This window comes from Candoia aspera, chromosome 4, assembly GCF_035149785.1.
Source record: "Candoia aspera isolate rCanAsp1 chromosome 4, rCanAsp1.hap2, whole genome shotgun sequence".
Lineage (NCBI taxonomy): Eukaryota > Metazoa > Chordata > Lepidosauria > Squamata > Boidae > Candoia > Candoia aspera.
In genome coordinates this window covers 70,322,638-70,345,524 of record NC_086156.1, presented here as the reverse complement: position 1 = coordinate 70,345,524, position 22,887 = coordinate 70,322,638, and the positions used below count along the sequence as shown (strand labels likewise).

General features: G+C 41.0%; 1 protein-coding gene across 1 annotated transcript in view; it reads left to right on the top strand.

Annotated features, from left to right (window-relative positions):
• ACE (angiotensin I converting enzyme) overlaps positions 1-22,887 on the top strand; it is a 47,592-nt gene that overhangs the window by 7,198 nt on the left and 17,507 nt on the right. Inside the window, exons 2-12 of the mRNA XM_063300425.1 lie at positions 4,458-4,625; positions 11,082-11,175; positions 12,969-13,112; positions 13,812-14,003; positions 16,266-16,363; positions 17,166-17,338; positions 18,818-19,041; positions 19,904-20,048; positions 20,734-20,832; positions 21,528-21,650; positions 22,604-22,815. Of these exons, the coding sequence (XP_063156495.1) occupies positions 4,458-4,625; positions 11,082-11,175; positions 12,969-13,112; positions 13,812-14,003; positions 16,266-16,363; positions 17,166-17,338; positions 18,818-19,041; positions 19,904-20,048; positions 20,734-20,832; positions 21,528-21,650; positions 22,604-22,815 (1,672 nt within the window). The remainder of the gene's footprint in view (positions 1-4,457; positions 4,626-11,081; positions 11,176-12,968; positions 13,113-13,811; positions 14,004-16,265; positions 16,364-17,165; positions 17,339-18,817; positions 19,042-19,903; positions 20,049-20,733; positions 20,833-21,527; positions 21,651-22,603; positions 22,816-22,887) is intronic.

The window sequence follows — 22,887 nt, the reverse complement described above, 5'->3', positions numbered from 1 at the left end:
GGACTGGCGGTTAGTGTTGAGGGGCTGTCTTCCACTACAAAAATGTGGCTTGGTTCACTTTAGTAAGTCACCTGTAACTATTTGCTTTGCTCTAGCTGCCTTCTTTGCTGTGCTTACACATCTGAATCATGTAGACATCATACAATGGATGAACCAGCTACCCCAGTTGTGGCCCCTCAAAATTTCCAGCTGGAGATTCTACTGGGCTACAAATCAAAAATCCAGTTGTCCTTCTTTTTCAGTGGACTGAGACAAAATGCTGCATTAGAGAAGTCTTTGGCCTGAGCCCCGGGGCTCATCTCATGTTCTTACAAACTGTGGCTCTAATCCAATGCATGTCTTACTTTGCTCTGTGGTTTGGCTCAGGTATTACAGTTTACATCAATGGGGGATTTAAACTGTTTCAAGGGAGTATATCCAATTTTATGCTAACTACAGATACAAGTCATTGGTTTTAGCTGATAGCATCATTGTAATGGTTGCCTATTCTAAAACACCATCAGACTCATGAGTAGGAATTCAAAGATATGTGATTTATTAAAGAATAGTATGCAGGATCACAGAGAAAGCTGAGAATGATGAAAGTGCGCCAAATTCAAACTAAAAACCCTCGGTGCAAATGAAATCCCTCCCCCAGTAGAATCTTCTCAAGTTCACAATCCCAGGTGCTCCTAACAGTTTCGGATGGTCTGCGGGAAAAGTCCTTGAGCAGAGAAAATAACCCAAACACATTCCATTGTACTGATTTCACATACAGAGCTTGGTACAAGGTCTCACAGCAGCTCCCTCCCAAACAGAAACACGCGTCAGCGCCATGGCATGTGAAACGTTACGATGTATAAACTACATTGAATCAGTGAACATGACATACTGCCCCCCCAAAATGAAGAGTACATTAAGCAGCAGGCTTCAAAGGATAAGCAAGGTGGAAACAGTTAACTAAATCAGGAGCGTTAACATGGTGGGCAGACACCCATGCAGGATGAGGAAAGTGTTTCCATCAGACCAGATACTGCAGGGTGCCTCGAAGCTTGCAAGAATCAACAATGTCCTTGACTTCAAAGTGTTGTTGGCCGTCAATCATAATTGGAGCAGGAGGAGGAGGCTGAGGGTGCCAATGCAGTGAATGGTGCACAGGCTTAAGCAAGCTGCAATGGAAAACAGGGTGCAAGCGTTTCAAATTGTGAGGCAGTTCCAATTTAACAGTAACTGGATTGACAAGATGAACAAAGGGAAAAGGACCAATGAATTTGGGAGCAAGTTTTTTAGAGGGTTGAGGTGATTTGATAAATTTAGTAGATAGATACACCTGATCCCCAACTTTGAAGTCATGTTGTAAAGAACGATGCTTATCAGCTTGAGACTTGTAAGCAGCCTGGGCATCAGCCAAAGCTTGTTGAATAACTGGCCAGGAATCAGACAGTTTAACAGCCCAGTCAGATGCAGAACATGTTTGGGAAGGGGGCTGTGGAAGTTCAGGGATGGGAACAAAGTCGTGACCAGAAACCATGCAAAAAGGGGTTTGTCCGGTACTTTGATGCACAGCATTGTTGTAAGCAACTTCAGCAAAAGGTAACAACTCCACCCAATAGTCCTGATGGTAGTTAATGAATGCTCTAAGAAACTGTTCAAGAGTGGCATTTAAAATCTCAGTAGAACCGTCAGTCTATGGATGGGACGATGTGGACAGTGCTTGTTTAGTGCCAATCAATTTTAAAAATGATTTCCAAAAGTGGGAAGTAAACTGTGTGCCGCAATCAGAAATTAAACGGGAGGGGCTACTGTGGAGGCGGTAGATGTGGTGGAGAAATAGGCATGCTAATTGTGGGGCTGACTGGGTGGATGCACATGGAATGAACTGAGCTTGTTTAGAGAAAAAATCCTTTACAACCCAAATGACAGTTTTCTTCTGACTGGGAGGTAGGTCCACAATGAAATCCATAGAAATCTCATCCCAGGGGTGGGATGGGCTGGCCACTGGCTGTAGAAGCCCCTGTGGTTTCCCCCCTTTTCATTTTGACATGGCACAAACAGGACAGGAAGCAACATAGTCTTTTACATCATGTCTTAAGGTTGGCCACCAAAATTGACGGCAAACGAAATGCATGGTTTTGACAAAACCAAAGTGTCCAGCAAGTTTATCATCATCGTAACGCTGCAAAACATCAGCTCTTAAAGTTTCAGGCACAAAAGGTGGTGTTCCACCCATGCCAGACCGTTTTCAAAAGAAACATTGTCTCTATTAGCTAGCAACTAAGTGTTAGATTTCAGTGCCTGGAGAAAGTCCTTCTGTAACTGACAAGGAACTTGCACTTTCCGCTTCCCAGACTGGGCTGGGGGCGGGGTTGCCTGTGTATGGGTCTGGCTCTGAGTGACAGCAACCAAGCCCAGTTGTGGTTCAGTGAGAACAGTCCCAACCACATTTGCCACCTGGTCAAGGTCCTGAGGTAAACGTGACAAAGCATCGGCCAGAAAGTTTTTCTTTCCCGGAATAAATTTTAACTGAAAGTTAAAGCGACTGAAAAACTGAGCCCAGTGAATCTGTTTAGGGCTGAGATGTCGTGGGGCGTGGAGGGCTTCCAAATTCCTGTGATCGGTCCAAACCTCGAAAGGGTATTTAGCGCTCTCAAGGAGATGGCGCCAGGTTTCTAAAGCTGCTTTTACAGCAAACGCCTCCTTTTCCCAAACATGCCAACGGTGTTCTGTTTCAGAAAATTTCCTGGATAGATAAGCTCAGGGTTTTAAGCGATTTTCTGAATCCCTTTGTAACAAAATAGCCCCAGTAGAGGAGTCATAAGCATCAACTTGGACCACAAAGGGGCATTCAGGATCAGGGTGCTGTAGAATAGGCTCAGCAGTGAAAAGGGGTTTTAATTTCTCAAATGCTGCCTGGCATTCAGGCGTCCAATTCAGCACTGCCCCAGGGTTTTTTACTTTGCATGTCTCCTCCAAGCCCTTGGTATGGAGTAAATCAGTGAGGGGCACAGCAATCTCAGCGAACCCCTGGATAAATTGCCAATAGAAATTACTGAACCCTAGGAAACTTTGTAATTGCCTCCGGGTGCGGGGACGTTCCCAACTTAGAATCGCCTGAATTTTTTCAGGGTCCATTTCTATACCCCGGTCAGACACTCAATAGCCCAGATAGTCAAGTTGGGTTTTGTGAAACTCACATTTGGAAAGTTTGGCATAGAGTTTGGCATCTCGAAGTTTGCGTAACACCTGTCTGAGGAGGCGTTCGTGTTCCTCCTCGGTTTCAGTATAAATGAGAACATCATCTAAATAAACCAGGACCCCTTTAAACAAATGATCATGTAATACTTCATTAATCAATTGCATGAAGACTCCGAGCTCCCCTGCCAACCTAAAAGGGAGGACTTTGTACTGAAACGATCCTAGTGGGCAATTAAAAGCAGTTTTCCACTCATCCCCAGCTTTTATGTGAATGCGGAAGTAGGCTTCGCAAAGATCGAGCTTGGAGAAAATCTTGCCCTTTGACAAATGAGCTAACATGTCCTTCATGAGGGGCAGAGGTACTTGTTGACAATAGAGACGGAATTTAACCCTCAATAGTCCGTACAGAGTCGAAGCGTGCCATCTTTCTTTTCCCGGAATAACACAGGAGCCCCAACTGGGGAATTAGCAGGTTCAATAAATCCCCTTGACAGATTTTTGTCAATGAAGTCCCGTAATGCCTCGAGCTCCTTCTGAGTCATTGGATAAATTTTTGGCTTGGGCAATTGAGCATTGGGGACCAACTCTATTGCACAGTCAGTTTTCCGGTGGGGGGTAACTGATTTGCTTCCATCTCCCCAAATACGTCTGCAAATTCTTGGTATTGAGCAGGCAAGCCTTCTAAATGTGGCAAGTCAGGGCGTGGCATGGCGATCGCTGCCCTTCCAACCCCTGCACGTGCAACTATCTCCGTTGTAGGAGTTGGTAAAATCCATCTTTAAAATTGATTGGCACTAAACAAGCACTGTCCATATCAGTGAACATGACAATCATTTAACACCAGCATTCAATATTCTGATTGCTAATTAAAATAAGGCAATGTGGTCTTGTCACACATTGATAGGAAAGTTAGAAATAAAAATGAATAATCTATAAATAAAACTTTAATAAGTTCCAAAATAATCAGGCCCTTAATGTCTTTTAATCAAGCCTGTTCTGAGCTGTGGTTCACTTTCTTTGCCTTGTCATCCCTATGGCTCTGAAGAGCTAAATGCTCTATTTGCTGCATGTTTCCAGAAATCCTTTAGCCTAGAACTTCAAACACCAAACTATCTTTAAGGTACTCCTTCTTTTTTTATCAGCAGCACGCATCCCACTCTTTCACAGTCCTAAAAGTGATTCAGCAGTCCTAAAAGTGATTCAGCAACTTCTCCAAACAAAGACTATGGAAGGGGTGAATAAAATTTAACTTGTGTGTACTTTGCCCTCTTCTCCTATTACAGATAACAGCTTCTTTGAAGGAGCAAAACTTCACAGAACTTTGGGGGGAAAAGGCTAAGGAGAGGTATGGCCACATCTGGCAGAACTTCAGTGATCCTCAACTGAAGAAAATAATCAGCTCCATTCAGACTTTGGGTCCTTCCAATCTACCAATGGACAAGCGGCACGAGGTAAGAATCAGTACTCTAGAAAGAGTGGTTGAGTTCTGAAGGGGGAATGCAGAAAAGATGCTAGGCTTAAAAGAGAGATGATCCTTAGATAACAGTTACTGATTCCACATGATGATGGAGGGCAAAGCTGAGAGGCTGAATTACATGAAGGATTCTGAAGACACATAGGTAATATTCACAATAACATACAGTACTCCACTCTTCGTTGCATTGAGTGGTTATGAGGGAAGCATTTTCATATATTTGAACAGTAATTCACTAAGGAAGGCTGACACATTCCTTTCTTTCTGGCCCCAGTGTATATACACAAAAGGAAGGTGCACTTGCTTTTCTGGCTGATACTCCATGTTGCAGACATTCCCAGTGACACATTTTTAAAACTGGGAACTGAGAAGTTAGATGTCAATTGAGTAGGTTTTACCACATTACAAGTCCCTGCTATCTAAAGCCTTTGGGGGCCTACAAATACAAAAACAGTCCTATATATTTCCACTCTGAAGTAAATCCTACTGAATTAATGGAACTTAGGCTCAGATAAGTCAGTGTATGATGCATTCATCAAGAGAGATGAACCACTAAAACTTACATTCCAGTCATTATAAGCATCTGATGAAAGTCCCCCGTTTTCAGTAATCATAAATATGATAAGATAAACATTTAACAACAATTTTTGCCAAGGGAGAGAGAGAAAAGTACTCTATCTTCTTTTAACAATTCAGCTTTTTGCCTATTTTTGTTGCTTTGTACCTAACTCTTTCAAATTATTCTGGGGGTAGGATTCAGAAAGTCAGATTCCCAAAGTTCTTTGAGCTTTACTGTTATAATAACCCCTATTTTATCTGAGGACAAAGCAGTAGACATCCATGATTAACTCTCTTTTTAACAAGCAGCAACAGTGGCATTAGTGCATGTGCTAATCAGCCAAATAATAGCTTCCAATGGGAATATGGCACTGAGAAAAGAATTAGCCGCCATCTTCAATGCTATGATCACAATCTAAAATTCCACACACCCTCAAAGACATTGTTTGCCCAAAGTTCTCACTGAGAATTTTTTCAATTGTTCTAAAATAACTGAAAAAGCACTACTTGAATGTGCTGTTTTGTGACCAAGAGAAAATTAAAAAAAAACAAAAACATTTTCTCCAGGTTGTTAAGAATATTTTAGTTAACAAACAGCTATCACCCTGGCTCCCAAGTTTCAATGATGACAAAACATTTTTTGTTGTTTAATTTGAGGGAGAACTTAATACTGCTGCTTTTTCTTTTCTTTTTCAAAGCAAATACAGTAGATTTCTTCCTCCAGAGCTTATTTGCTAAAGGAAGTTCAATCTTTCTCAGTTGATTTAAGGAAAGAACTAATATAAACTGTTGCATAGCAGACTACATTCGTAACCAAGCATTATTTTCAACTGACTTCTAGTTTCTAGAAAGAAGAGTCATTTGCTAATAGGGTAATGCAGGGACAAAGGAAGTTGCCTTCTCCTAAGTCAGAACACTGGTCCATCAAGCCTGGTATTATTCTAATTCCTCAGGGTTTCCCAGCTGTAAATTGAAATGCCAGGAAATAAATTTGGGATGTTCTTCAAAGAAAGAATGTGCTGTACAATTTTTTTTTCTCTGGGAGTAAAGAAGCATAAAAGAAAGGAAGGAAGGGGAAGGGGAAGGGCCAACATGGTTGGTGTAGTGATGAATTGTTGGACTGGGAGTGGGGAGACCCAGGTTCAAGTCCTCCCTTAGACAAAAAAAACCAGTTGAATAACTTTGGGCCACTTGCTTTCTCTCAGTCCTAGATCAGGAAGTTAGAAACATCCCAGAAAAAAAGGTAAAGGCAAACTACTTCTACAGTGTTGCTAAGAAGAGTGCATACAACTGTCCATGAAGTTGCCAGGAGTCAAGATTGACTTAAAGCTACATACATATACACATACAAAATAATGTCAATTTGGGAGTTCCAATTTTGTACTGAAGGGCATTAAAAAGATTGTGGGAGGCCATAGCTCCATCTGGCTAAGTAATATCACACTACCCCCTCACTATAGTTCTGCATAACTGAAAGACAAAGCTAGAAAAGAAGTCTACCTCTAGAAGACTGAGTGAAATGTCTCCCACTGATCAACTAAATTGTCCTCTTTTCCTCAGAGCCCCTTTTTGTTCTCTGCAGCCTTCTTAGTTTAATGGAAATGGCCTGTAACATCATAGCATCCATTCCCACTCTCTGTCATTTAATTGTTTTTATTGCCTCCCTTCTCCTCCTCTCTTTCAAACTAGTGCTCACCCAGAAATCAGCTTTCCTTCATAATAATTTTCTCCAGTAACCCTCTAGATATTTTCCATCACCAGAATCTGTCCCTCTTCTGCCAGTGTTGTCATCACTGTAGCCTGTTCTTTTGCTGGTCAGTCTTCTTGCCCACTTCACTGTAATGGCCAAGTTGGTATGAATGTTCACCTTTTCAGATTCTTTCAGTACGAGCCTTCGTGCATGCATTCCAACCTACCTATTTCTATCAGAAAAGACATTCTATATGATTATACTTTCCTGCTCCACATGCCCCTCCACATTCATTTCAAGCTTTAGAACCTTCCTTTAATTGTTCCTTGGTTATTTCAATATTCAGATTACAAATGTTCTTTAGGGAATCAATTGTTGTTAAGAAATCCGGAACTTCCCTTTTCCGCAGACTGCTTGTTCCTGAGGTCTTTAAAGCCTAGTTTTGTCAGGAAATCTTCAGTCTTTGAGAGACATTTTCCATCTAGCAATTAAAGAAACCTATTTTCCAGGGACCATATAGGCTTAATTGGATGAAGGCATCAACATAAAATGTGTGTTTCTAAAGAGAATGTGTAAAGTATCAAATATTTCTCCTGTTTTGTGCTTAGAAATAAGTAATAGATATGCTCTCTTGGCTGATCTTGCAATTGGGCTAGGCAAATTAAATTTCTCTCTCCAACATCCATTCTTTTTTCACCTCAACTTTTTATGTTTTACCACACACTCTTCTTAAGTGTCCCATTCTTACTGCATCCAATTTACTTTTATGTTTTTGTTAATATACCCAACTGTCACCTCCATAAAACGAATGGGGCAGAAATACACCTTAATATATGGTGATTTTCAATTCTTTTGACTAATATTCATTCAGTATAACAGATTACAGACTACATGTAACCTTCCTACTAGCATTTGCACATTTTAAAATTTCTCCATATATTTTCCCACTTTTCTTAAACATTCTACCAAGGTGCCCAAATTTGTTTACTTATTCTACTTTTCCCCCCATTAATATTTAACTTGTAATTGTTCAATCTATTTTATCTGTCAGACACAATTACCTTGTCTTTAATACATTAATTTTCAGATCCATACTCCTCATTGAATTATCTATCTAAAATTCTCTGCTAATCATTTGTATTCCCAGCCAATATGGCATCATCTGCATACAAAAGTACATGTACATTCAAGTCCCATCCAATACATCTCCAGTGTCAACACAAGCATTCCTTATACATTATGCATATACACATTAAAGAACCATGGATAAATCACACTTCCTTGTTTTGTTCCCTGCTCTTTGCTGAACCATTTGCTATACAGGCAATTTGTTCTCATGCATGCTTTACTTCCATCATATACTACTTGTATCATATCCAGTAACCAGCCTTCAATCCCATATCTGTGCAAAATATTCCATTGTTGTTGCTTTTCATTCATTTCCAACTCTTCTTTTCCAGGATTGTTTGTCAGTAAACTTGTCTTTTGATGGCTTTGTTTTCTGTCAGCCTCAAGGTCTTTTCCAGTGATTCTTGCCTTCACATATGTTTAGTTTCATTATTAGTGTTTGCAGTGAGTATTCTGGCTTTACTTCATCCAGTATTGAATCATTTGTTCTTCTCGCAGTCCATGGTATTGTCAACAATCTTCTCCAGCAGCACAATTCATCAACTTTTCTTCATTCAGCCTTTCTGTACAGACTAAGAAGACTAAGCCTGTTACTACTTCAGCTTCTTCTCTGCCTATTTGCAGCATTGCATGTTGACATAATCTTGGGGAAGGAGTGTTACCATCAAGCACAGACTGTCTTTTATACTCTCCTTTTTCATCTTCAACAAGAAATTCCTTAAGTCACTTCCAACCATCAGAGTGATATCAACAACATATCTGAGGTTTCTGAGGTTTCTCCCAACAGTTGTAATTTCAGGGTCTATTTCTTCTACTCCAGCATTTCTCATGATATGGTCTGCATATAACTTAAATAAAATAGGGCAACAATATACAGTATAAAATAAGGAAACAGTATATTTGCTGCCACTGGGGGAGAGGGGTGTCTATTGTGTTTTTATGGCTTTTAATTCTATAAGCCACCCAGAGTCACCGTATATGAGTTGGGTGGCCTTATAAATCTGTTAGATAGATAGATAGATAGATAGATAGATAGATAGATAGATAGATAGATAGATAGATAGATAAATACAACCATGACACACTCCTTTCCAAATTTTGAACCATTTATTGTAGATGCTCCACATTCTGTTCTAACAGTTGCTTCTTGGACATCATACAAATTCTTTAATAGCCAGATGACATGGCTTGCTTCACCCACATTTTTAAAGATCCAGTTTGTTGTAGTTTACATAGTCAAATGCCTTAGCATAATCAATAAGGCAAAAAAAAATCATTTTTGAAACTCTCTCTTGCCTTTTCCATTGTCCATCAGATGTTAGCAATGTGTTTTCACCTCTTCTGAATCCAATGTACATGTCTGATATTTTTGTTCAATGCAGTTGAAGTCTGCATTGCAAAATGTTGAGTATTGTCTTACTAGCATGTGAAATAAGTGCAATTGTTTAGAAATTTGAGCATTTCTTAGCACTGCCCTTTTTTGGTATTGAAATATAAATTGATTTTTTTCTAATACCTTAGCCAATACTGTGTTTTCCATATGGATAGTTCTTGTTTAGCGACTGCCTTGTTTAGTGACTGTTTGCAGTTACAACAGTGATGAAAAAGTAACTTTATGACCAATCCTCACATTTATGACCTTCACAGGTCTGTAAAGCAAAGGAAAGTTGAAGTAAGATCATAAGCATAGTTGTGATTTCACTTGGCGACCACTTTGCTTAACAACTGAGTTGCCAGGCTAAATTGTGGTAGCTAAATGAGGACCACCTGTATCTGCTTACAAACTGCACGTGGCACCTCAATTGCCTCATCCTACAATATTTTGAACAGTTTTGCTAGTATTTCATCAACTCGTGCAGCTTTGTTGCTAGCAATGTTTTCAGGGGCTATTTAACTTCACTTTCCAGGATATCTAGCTCTAGTTATTAGAGGCAGTCCTTGTTTAGCAACTGCCTCATTTAGTGACCATTTGCAGTTTTGGCAGTGATGGAAAAGTAACTTCATGACCAAGCCTCACATTTAGGACCTTCGCAGGTCTATAAAGCAAAGAAAAGCTGAAATAAGATAATAAATACTGTCCTGGTTTCACTTAGGCACTGCTTCGCTTAATGACCAAGGTGCTGGTCCCAGTTGTGGTTGCTAAATGAGGACTACATGCATTTATATTTTCTAGTAGATCTTTGGTCTTTTAGCAAAGCAATTTTTGCATAAGGTTCCCTTGATTTCTCTATCTTTAAAATTTTCTTGTTCTTTCCTTTCAATTGTTATCAGTTTCTTTGCATTGTTTAAATATAATTCCTGGTACCATGGATGACTCCTTTGGGAGTATACACTCCTGAGGGTATAGCTCATAGCATCACTGGGATACACAACCTTCTTTACCACCATTAACTATCTGTGAAGAAGAAAGCGGTCCATAATTCAAGGCAATTCACTTTATAATGAATTGAAGAAATAAACTTTCTTCTAAAAGAATGGACAATCTTTCCAGAAAGTCCTGGATTATAGCAGATAGAGAGAGATAGAGAGAGAGAGAGAGAGAGAGAGAGATTTGGTGTCTTCAAGTTAGTCTTGACTCCTGGTGGGTGCCTGGAAAAGTCTCTGCGGTTTTCTTGGCAAGATTTCAGAAGTGGTTTGCCATTGTCTGCTTTCTAGGGCTGAGAGAGACTGACTGGCCCAGGATCACTCACCTTTGTGCCAAAGTCTCCCAGTTTCTAGCCTGATAGCTTAACCACTACACCAAAGCAGCTATGGTAGCTTACCATTTTTATTGTATAAGAATGAATATAGCTCCCATACAGAACCCAGAAGCTCTTGTGAAAATAAAACTAATGCTAGGATCATGGTTCTTTGGTTCTTTGTTGTGTAGTGTGTCACTTTTTAATTACATATTTAAAATAAAAGTAATTACCAAAAGTCCGAGAGGGACAAGTAATTTGGCAGGTTCCTACAGAGGCATCTGTGGTAACACTGGTGCCTTCAGACATTATATTGTGAATCTACATGTTGTAGAATTAGCAGACTGTCGTTCAAACCTATACTTTGTGCTAATTTCAGTATAATACTGTTCTGAGCGAGATGGACAACATCTACTCCACTGCCAAGGTTTGTCCACCAAACCAGAACTCCAGGTGCTGGGCTCTAGAGCCAGGTATGTACTTTCCCCCACACATTAGTCCAGCTTATCCCTCACAGGTGTTTTGCATGCTTCCTATTTCTTTCTGAACCATGGGAGCATCCTTAACATAATTATATATGGATGTGAATGTAGTTGGCTTATAGTAGATTATGGCTTGTGTGGTTGGCAACAGTTAACCTGTATGTTGTAATTACATAACTTTTTGCATACAGATAGTCCTCGCTTACCAACTGCCTTGTTCAGTGACCATTTGAACTTATAATGGTGCTGAAAAAGTTGATTTATGACCAGTCCTTTAATTTGCAGCTGTTGCAGCATTCCTGCAGTCACGTGATTGTGATTGGCACTTGGCAACCAGCACACATTTACAATGGTTGCAGTGTCCTACAGTCAGGTGACTGCCATTTGCAACCTTCACAGCTGGCTTCCAACAAGCAAAGTCAATGGGGAAGCTGGCAGTAAGTTTCAAGTTATGGTTATGTGACATCACGCTTAACAACCATGGGTGATTCACTTAATGACTGCAGCAGAACTGATGTAAGTTGGGTGCGGTCACATGTTTCACTTAACAACCATGCCACTTAGCAACAGAGTTGCCGGTCCCAATAGCAATCATTAAATGAAGATTACTTGTAGTTGCAATGATGCTTAAAAGTAATGTGGTGATCACCATGCTAGTTAGCAAAATGCAATTCTGTGATATATTTATTAAGAATGAAACAAATGCAATCCAAAGGAAAATTGAAGAATAGAAATGGAGAAGTCTGATTTGTGATCTTATAAACTGGCTCCTTCCTTCTTTGAGTTTCAATAATTTATTTTGCCATTAAATTGTATCTGTCCTTACAATGACTGGAAGGTAAGTATACTATTATTTTTGAAAGCTAGCATATTGTTAGAAAATAGTTTTTCATTGCCAAGCTATTCAAAATTAGTGCTTCCCAATTTGGAAATCACTAGTCTATTTTTGAATCAACTAACATTGGGAAAAAAAACAGTAACAAACCCAAAGGTATTTCTCTCAACCATTTGCCTCATTTCTGAAATATAATCCCAGATGTTTTGAAACATAAGCAACCTTCCAACCTATCTACTTCTGTAAAAATTTTCTGATAGCAACCCTCTAGCATCTAAGGTAGTGGGCAGAGCTGCTTATCTGTAACTATTGTTCTCTGAGTGCATAAGTGATACATTAACACATATGAGAATATGTCAAAGCAGAGTACATGTGCGACCTTCTAAAAAAATCTCTGCAAGATTAGAAGCCCTTGCCTGCACCCTTTGCCTATGTTCAGTAGTGTTTCATGTTGCTATGTTACTTCTTGGTATAGTTTATCAGGACCCCAAACTTCAAGTAGCGCTTAGGCACATATGGAAAGAAAACAGCTAGAATGGGTGAGGCAACATCAGTGATGAAGGCACTAGATTCAAAAGGTAATGATGACATTGGCCTAATAGCTACAGGAGTCTTTGGAATTCTAGTCACTTCAACCATGACCTTTAAAATATTGCTCCCTGAAGAGGAAGGACCTTCTGAATCCAGTTCTTATCAGCTGTGCAGAATTGGGTTCAGCTGGGAGGCTGCCATTCTATAGCTCTTCACATATTAGCCAGGAAGGATAGTGCCTTTCATGTAAGAAAAAACCTAACTCTAGCATAATGGAACTTCTTAATGGGATTACTAAAGAACCAATTGATCTTAATGTGCAGATACTGGTGGCTTCTGGATATTCCTGGGATTTTGTTCAATTGTATTGACCCTACAATGATTTCTTTGATGTCTCTTCCTTTTCCATGCTCCTCAGAGCTTACAGAAATTATGGCCACTTCTCGTAGTTACAGGAAGTTGCTCTATGCCTGGGAAGGGTGGCACAATTCTGCTGGCAATCCTCTGAGATCCAAGTATGAGAACTTCGTGTCGCTGAGCAACGAAGCCTATAAAATGGATGGTGAGATGTTAAAAGCATAGAAGGGGATGGGATCAGCTACAAACTGGACTGAAAATATGCCTTCTGAAGAACAGTTTAAGCATTTTTAACTCAAACTAAGAAACCCCAATGGATTGAGAAAGAGGCATATTGTAACCCTCTGTAGGTCTAGCACTCCTTCCATGAACCTTCACTCTTATATTTTGAAATTAGTTGTTATGTATTACTTTCCATTGATTGTCATGCCAATGTGGAACTATTGTGAGTTAACAATTTGTGATCAATATGTCCGTTTTATCTGCAGTCTCAGCACCTTTGCATTTCATTTCAAGAGTATTCAAGAATAAGGCACACATGTGTCCAAATGCTTGAACCTGGTCACCGTATCAAAAGGGGTCAAATTTACCATATCGGAACCATGCGAAAAATGAGCCAACGTTCATAAAAGCTGTTGGCAGCATAAGAAGTGACTGAGGTACTGAGGTTGACTCGTTAACCTGGTCATTCTCAAGCGCCTAAGTACATTTAGAGATGGTTTTGAAAAAGCTGTGCTCTGGCTTCAGAACTGGACTTGCCCAGTTGCATTATGAATGGTGCAGGAAAGCCTGGGAGGGGGTTGCTCACAAGTATGTTTTGTGACTCTGGAGTAATGATTGATAAGCTGCACTTGGATTGTAAGAGCTGTACTTGGACTGAATTCTGCACTGTTTTTGCATTCAGGGTTCCAAGATACCGGGGCTTATTGGCGCTCCTGGTATGATTCACCGACATTTGAGGAAGATCTAGAGCAACTCTATCAACAGTTGGAGCCTCTCTATCTAAATCTGCACGCATTTGTCAGGAGGAAGCTATATGAGCAATACGGCTCTAAATACATAAACCTGAAAGGCCCTATTCCAGCTCACTTATTGGGTAAAAGAGTGTTTGTGTGTGTGTGTGTGTATAATGGAACAGGGACCAGGCTGGGAAGACTTGGGAGAATCCTGAGTATCCCACCGTATTCTAGACCAGAGGCGGGCAGAATGGTTGGAGGCAGTCTTTGAACAAGAGGCCTCTGGAAGGAAACCAGTCTTATTTTCACTTTTAAACCCTACTCCTGAAAGCAACCTGAAATTGCTTTCACCAAAACTTGGCAGCAAAATGCTTGGATTTCAGCAACATATTTTGGGGCATTGACAGTAGCAGTGGGATAGTTTAATGGTAGAAATGGAAGCCATTTGCCTCCTAGGGATCTGCTATTCCGTTCTTTAAAATCACCCAAAATTAGGGCACTGGGTGGCACAAAACGGCTAATGTAAGTTGCATGAGCCTGCAGCTTGTCTACTCACGCTCTCTGCTGACTGAAAGACTCCTTGGTCTTGCATCTCAGGGCAGTTCTTCCAAACAGTATCTGCCAAAAGTAGGCAGGGAGGTATTTTCTTATGGTCCCACTCACAAAATTAGAATCTCTCAATCCAGTGGAATCATTAGAGCATCCTTGCTAGATTAGTGTCTTCCAGATGCACTACTCTACAACTATTATCTATTGAATGTGTTGGAAGGAGATAATGGGAATCATGATAAGCTGTCTTAAAGAATATCAAGTTTTGATGAGGGGGAAATACAAATAGAAAAGTTAAGAAGTTAAGATATGTAAAAGAACCAATTTGGTGTAGTGGTTGAGGCATTGGACTAAAAATTGGGAGACCATGAGTTCTAATCCTTCCTTAGGCATGAAAGGCTGTGTGACTATGGGGCAGTCACTCCCTCTCAGCCCAACCCATTCCCAGGTTTGTCTGTTTGTTTGTTTAAAAGATTTGTATGGCCGCCCATCTTAAACTATGTGGGTGGCTCACAACAGCAATAAAACCAGTAACTACAGAACATAACCATAAAAAAATAACACGATCAAACAAAAACAAAAACCTTAAGCCTTAATCACCCCCTTAGGATGCTGCACAGCCTCCAATTCCCCTCATCCCCTCTTTCTTTTCTACTGTATTCAACCCTATCCTAGCACCTCAGTAAAAAGCCAGGTCTTGATGGCCTTCCGAAAGGCTAAAAGGGGGGGGGGCTGCCAAATCGCTGAGGGGAGGGTGTTCCATAAAGTAGGGGCAGTCAAGGAAAAGGCACACTTCTGAGGTGCCACTAGGTGGCAGGATTTCAGGGAAGGGATCTGGAGCGTGCCTACCCTATTTGATCTCATGGGACGGGCAGATATTCTTAGGGAGAGGTGGTGCAAACAACCAGGACCTGTAACATGTAGGGCTTTAAAGGTGATAACCAGCACCTTGAATTGTACCAGGAAGGAACCTGGGAACTAGTGTGGCTCGTGCAATGGAGTTGTAACATGGGTGAACCTATGAACACCCAATACTGTTCATGCCACTGCGTTCTGGACCAGTTGTAACTTCTGAGTGGTCTTCAAGGGCAGCACCATGTAAAGTGCGTTGCAGTAATCCAAATGGGAAGTGAGTAAGGCAAGAGCAAGGTTGTTGTGAGGAAAATAGAAGGTGGAAACATTATGTACACCACCTTGAGTTGTACAAAATAAAGGCAGAATATAAATCGAATATAAATTCTTCCTAAAAGGGAGGGAGGGAGGGAGGGAGGGAGGGAAAGGTTCTTGCACAGCAAAAATTTGTGTCACGAATAGGTGAACAATACAAACAAGCAGCTTCTTAAAGGATACCATAAATACCACTTATGAGCATCTCAACCTCCTCTCCAGGACTCACAAATTTACTGCATCCAATAGAGGAGGTGCACTGGAATAACATGGGGAAGGGGCCGGGAATTTGGGCTACATACCAATGCAGCCTCTGTAGGAAACTGACACATGTTTTACGTGCCATTCACATGTAAAGAAGTTCTATATAAAGAGATTCCATGAGCTTCAGAGCAAATGCTTTTCGCTGAAACTATGGTAATGAGAGGAAGAGTTGATCTTTTCCTGAGTTGTGCATTTTGTCCTAAGGCTGCTCAGCTTCCCTGTGGTTGTTGTTTATGTAACCGAACTGTCACATACATTCATGGAATTAACGTAGGGTCTCCTTTGACCCTTATTCTGTTGGATATTTTCCTCAAGACCCTGTGCCAAATAACACTTTCTGTCTAATTTTATGTGTAGCAAACCCCTCCCCTCTCAAGCTCTTGGTTTTATTCAGCTAAATAGTGCTGTTTTGCCCTCTGCAGGTAACATGTGGGCCCAGCAATGGAACAACATTTATGACATGATGGTGCCTTTTGCAAATAAGCCAAATCTAGATGTTACCAACACCATGAAGCAGAAAGTAAGGACATCAGTGTCACAATTTTATTCAATTCTCTCTGCTACTTTGGCTGCAGTGGTTAGCAGGAACTGAAACTGAAAACGCCCATATACTCAAATATTACTGCTAGTGACACTTTTGTCACCCTGCAGTGAGATGCAGATTTGTTCTCTGGGCAAGAATTGGAATAATGAATAAGTACCAATCTGCTCAACGTAACATCAGAAAGATGACAAGCCAGGTATGCATGACTAAAATGCATAAATGGACCACAGTTCCCCCATGGAATTCTTCCAGTGCAGCTTCCGGTGCTACAGGTATTTCCCAGCCCTGCTTCTCTGCATAATTGACAGGTGCGTTTAACTTCAGTTTCTGCTTTCCAAGGGCTGCGTTTCATGCTACGTTTTCCTAAAGACTGTCCATGTTTATATGCAAGTGCTATATGGGAATGAAAGGGATATACATATACATCTTTGCCCCCAGTAACATGTTGGGGGTACAGTCTTTATTTCCATTTCTTGATACAGCTATTGAAATGAGACAAATACAGTAATCTCTATCCCCAAGACAAAAGACACATGTCAGTCCTCATCTCAGGGCAGAAGACCAGTAGCCTGTTTACTTCAAGTTCTTCCCAGTCAGCTTTGCTACTCCTTTGTCCCACCCTGCAACCCTTTTTCTCTAAACCAAAGCTCAAGCAACACATACCCCTGTAATTTATTATGAGAATACTTGAGTGACCTGGGACCAAACCCCAAGAGCAGTTTCCAACACATTTGTGCTATCTAATGCCTCGGATGGGTCCTTGCCTTGCCTTTCCTAGAACTGGAACGCAACACACATGTTCCGGGTGGCGGAGGAGTTCTTCACCTCGCTTGGCATGTTTGGAATGCCACATGAATTCTGGGAGAAATCCATGCTGGAGAAACCGACAGATGGGCGGGAGGTGGTGTGCCATGCGTCGGCATGGGACTTCTTCAATCGCAAAGACTTCAGGTGCATACTGCAAATGATGGGGCCTTGCCATGCAAAGGGAACTCTAGATCTTATTGGCATAGACGCACTGTGAAGTAGGCCTAGCTCTTTAAGGAACAAAGGAAGGATTACCTGTCTTCTCTGTATCTGGCAAATTCAGAAACATTTTCATCATATGGTCAGTGAAAAGTATAAGCAGAAAGTCAATTCTTAAAATATATGCTTTTTAAAAAATGCAAGGTCTGATGCTGGTAAAAACATCAAGATCCATTTAGGTAGAAGATCTGCTTCTCCTAATTTTGGAAATGACTAGGGCTCTGTATATTTAGCTGGAAGATGTCTGATAGTCCCCAGGTAACATCTAGGCAGGACTGATTATCATAAAACTCCAAGACCACATTTGCCCCCAGGATCCCCCCCCCTTTAGCAACTCTTTGACTTTTTTAGAATCCCACTCTGCAAGAGAACTGTAGAGTAACCCCTAAATTAGGCTCCTAGCACTGCCCATATGTGTAGTGTTATTATGCCCTTTCACATCATTGCCTTGTCCACTGTATGAGCCTCGTGTGGCGTAGAATAGTAGGCAGCAGTATTGCAACTGAAACTCTCCCCACAACCCAAGTTTGATCCCAGCAGAAGCCGGATTCTCTCTGGGTAGCCGGCTCAGGTCGACTCAGCCTTCCATCCTTCCGAGGTCAGTAAAATGAGCACCCAGCTTGCTGGGGAAGGCAATGGCAAACCACCCCACTATAGTCTGCCAAGAAAACGTCGCGAAAGTGGCGTCCCCCCAAAGGGTCAGATGTGATTCAGTGCTTGCACAGGGGACCTTTCACCTTTGTCTACTGTACCCCTCACCCCTGCCAAAAACACTAAGTACAATCCTGACCATCTCTGTCCTAAACTATAATTTCTCTTTTGTTTATATGTATGTATAATTTCTCTTTCTCTGCCCCCCCCCCATATCAACATCTGGAAAAGGTACTTGGCAAAGTGATATTAGTGCAGTGTTACCTCTTCTCGTGTTAAGAATACAGGTAATGGGGTTAATTTATCAAAGCTTGGAATTTAACCTTGGGTGAAAGAACACAACTCCTTGGTGTTAATCTGTCACAAACCCATGCTGTCAGAGTCAAAGCTAGTCAGTGTCAAGGTCAGGGCCAGAGCCAAAATTATCATCCCTTCTTTCTCTTTTCCCTCTTTCTATTCATTCCACCCAAGGGGGTGTTAGAAGTGATAAATTTTTAATGTATGGCTGAGGGGTAAAGTAAATAAGGTAGATGGCAAAAGGGAGCTGTCCAAGTTTGTTTTAAATTCTCTTTAGGCTACACATTTTCCCCAAGGAATCATGGAAACCCTAGTTCTGGCACAAGAAAAAGTGTTCCTTTTCAGTTGTTCTGAGGCTATCAGCAAATGTTCCAGGTTACAAGAATAATAGATGCCCTGTTAGTACAATGTGACAGTCTTCACTGAACACTCACTTTCCTGTTCCTTGTTCTGCAGGATAAAGCAGTGTACAACAGTTACCATGGAGCAGCTCTTTACAGTACACCATGAAATGGGGCATGTTGAATACTACTTGCAGTATAAGGACCAGCCCATCAGCTTCCGCAGTGGGGCCAACCCTGGCTTTCATGAAGCAATTGGAGATGTCATGGCCTTATCCGTTTCCACCCCAATCCACCTCAAGAAGATTGGGCTGCTCACCCATGCCACTGAAGATAAAGGTAAGATGAGCATTGTGGCTGGTGACAAGACAGAAGAAGAAAACCAGTAAAGTTGATGGGAGATTTTTTTCATACTGGTTATGGTAAATAATTGTTATCAAGGATTTGGAATCAGGTTTACCTCATTCTAGGAAATGAATCTTAGACTAAATCGTACAATTTTTTAGGTTTTTTTTAGATTTTTTAAATTCCATTTTTATTATTTTTATAAATAACTCAAGGCAGGGAGCATACCTAATACTCCTTCCTCCTCTTTTTTTCCCCACAACAACAACCCTGTGAGGTGAGTTGGGCTGAGAGAGAGTGACTGGCCCAAAGTCACCCAGCCGGCATTCATGCCTAAGGCGGGACTAGAACTTCCTGTCTTCCAGTTTCTAGCCTGGTGCCTTAGCCAGTAGACAAAACTTGCTGTCTCCTCCCTATTGCTTTAAGGCAAGGAAAGCAAGTGTACACATGAGTATTCATATATGCATGCGTGCGCGCACACACGTGTCCACATTCAAAGGAAACTGCATATCTGTTGCCTTGGAATAATGCAGTAAAGAGCTTTAGACAGGTTCAGGATGTGGCTGCTGCTGTGCTCTGAGTTGGAGCAAATTATTTTTCCTAAGGTCCAACTTGGATGTTGCTGCCTTTCCCAGAGGGATTTGGATCATCTCAAGCTATTTGCTCCTTAAGCAGCTGCTCTTGGTTTGTGAAAAGGAATCCCCTGGTTTATTCTCAGCAGAGGATTCAGCTATATAGGCTGCTTATCTGTTCTTCAGCTCTTCTTTGCCACCTTCTGGGTATACAAGCAGCTCCAATTAAAAGAAGACTTCCCTTGGAAGTTCCTTACATTTTCGCCTTCTCCTATTCCTTACAGAGAGTGATATCAATTATCTTCTGAAAATGGCCCTGGAAAAGATTGCCTTCCTACCCTTTGGCTACCTAATAGACCAGTGGCGGTGGAATGTCTTCAGTGGTAGCACCCCTCCAAGCCGCTACAATTATGATTGGTGGTACCTAAGGTAAGACCTCAGCAGGGCAAATAGGAGACTGCCATAATGGGGGACAGGCAAGTGGAGCGGCAGGTTAGGAAACTTAATCCTCCAACCCAGACCCTATTGTATTACAACCTCCATCATGTATCCCTTGGAGGGTGGCTGTTTTATGTATGGTTGTTGTTTTTATGTAATGTTGTTTATTTTAACTTTCTGAAGCTACCCAGAGTTGTTTTGGAGTTGGGCAGCCTGGAAATTTGATAAACAAATGTTAACTACGGAGCTGTGGCCCAGCCCAACTGGTGGATGCTGGTTGATGGAGCTTGGTGTAACCTTTGTGAAGTAATGGGGTTTACACACTAATTTCAGGTGATAAGACTGGCATTCAAAATGGGAGAGAGATCCTTAAAAGTTTCCTCTGTAGCCACCCCCTTCAACAAACATATATTCATACATCTGAGAATATGAAAATATAAGAAATGGGGGAGGGGAATCTGAGAAGGAAGATAAATGAAGTGAAAATATTAATTTATTTGAAGAAAACAATAGGGAGAACTGAGTGCAAGGTAACTGCTTCTTGCGACTGCACAGTGATTGCCACTATATCTAATCACACCCTTTGCCTGAACTTGAAGTCTGCTTCTTGTTGGGAAATGATTATACTTATTCTGTCCATTCCTTCTTTGTCCATTGGCTGACTTTTTTTTTCCAGAACAAAATACCAGGGAATTTGTCCTCCTATTGCAAGAAATGAAACAAACTTTGATCCTGGTGCTAAATACCACATCCCTGGCAACACCCCTTACATCAGGTATTGGAAGCTGGAAAAAAGAGAGGTGTAGTTATGATATAGGAAGTGTTGTTGTTATTGGGAAAGCTCAATTCATGCTTTGATTTTTCATGGGGGAGTTGGGAACATGGTAGGGCTGGGTGGAGTTGAAGGTTTTGACAAACGGTTTTAAAAGATCTAGCGTGTGTTGTCTTCTAGAGTGGAAAAACTCTAGGCCTACAGTTAGACCATAATGCTTTCCCCAGTACATTCATAATGAACTCTGTGCACAGCTACTGAACCTTCTAACTCCAGCTTGAGTAACTGGCTAACCATTCTTGAAAGGCACCTCTGCATGTTGACAACCCCATCATTTTAGACCAAACCTTCTTCTACATTGAGTATCTGAGAGCACATTCTCAAGATCTCCTAAGCAAAATTGCTTCATGCTTAGTCTATCCTTTAAATGCATTCAGCACAAGTAAGAGTGATAGTTTTACATTAGGTTGATTAAAGCAGAGAACAAAAACAATGAGGTTCTCTTATTGCCAAAAAATATGAACTTCGCCTTCAATAATTAGAGTATATCATTTGTATTTGTATTTGTAATTGGTATATTATTTCTACTTCCCCCTCAGAATTTGAATGTTTTCAGTCTAGAAGGATTTGCTATTATATCATGGTGTGTGTTTATGTACTATATAGTTGGTAAAATTATGGATTTTTGCTTTGGGCAGGTACTTTGCCAGTTTTATTCTACAGTTCCAGTTCCACAAGGCCCTTTGCCAAGCTGCCAACCATACTGGCAAACTTCATACTTGTGACATCTATCAGTCCAAAGAAGCTGGACAGAAACTCAGGTGAAAGCAGAGGGAGAGGGGGAACTGGCAAGAAATAAATTTATATCTAAAAGATTATAGGTTCCCACACCTTAGCTAAAGATGTATCAGTATTTTCCATTCCTGCCATTCTAAAATGACAAGAGGAATCACTTTGAAATGCCAAAACTAAAACAAAAATCTGTGCCATGAAAGTCCAGGATTGCGTTAGGGACCCTCAGTCTAATATGAAGTGAGTGCCAAAGAGTGAATACAAATAAGTGTCGGCCCTATAGGTTTGACCAGACTAAGAAACCAATGCTATTTAGGTCTAAAACTATTTTTATTAGAACAACTATAGTAACAGAATCTTGCGTCTAAATGTGCTTCCCTCCTCCTTCACTTGATTTTGTTCTCAAGTTAGTTCCTTGGAATAGGCTTAAGCTGTCCTTGTCTGATCATTGCCTTGGTAATGGATCTTCCCACTGTCCTTCAAGGCCATTCTTTATGCCCTCTACATTAAGCATGAAACAGATATATATATATGTGTGTGTGTGTGTGTGTGTGTGTGTGTCTGTGTGCGTGTGTACGCGTGCACGTGTGTGCGTGTGTTTGAGAGAGAGAGAGAATGCAATCCTTCAAAGTTGAAGAGGGACTTTACAAGTACAAAACCTATCCCTTTTTCCTAATAATGATGATTTCTTGGACTTAAAAAACATGCTGGGGTTTGGCCATCTGATCTCTAGGGGAAGAGTTTCTATAAATTAAGAGGATTATTCAAGGTTGTCAAAACAGAAATATCTCCATCTTTTAATCGGTTTTATCAGCATAATGGTTTAACACCAAGATCAGGATATTGCGAGGAAAAGTAGCCGTTGCAAATGAAGTACTAGAAGAAAATCTCTTTCCTATATGCCACAAATATCATTTAAACAATTTACCTGGGTCAGTTCTAATCTCAATAGTTCTGTCTACCCACTCTATCTTTACTGCAGTGAGGCACTGAGGGCTGGATCTTCCCAGCCTTGGCAAGATATTCTTCAACAACTCACTGGTACAGATAAGATGAATGCTTCAGCATTGCTCGAATACTTTGAACCTGTTACCCAATGGCTGAAAGAACAGAATAGGAAGACCAATGAAACACTGGGCTGGCCAGAATTTGATTGGCGTCCTCCTGTCCCTGAGGGCTATCCAGAAGGCCTTGGTAAAGTTTTCAATGCATAAAACCTGAGATGATACCCAGGAGAGAAGAGACTGACTGTTACACTGGGATGCT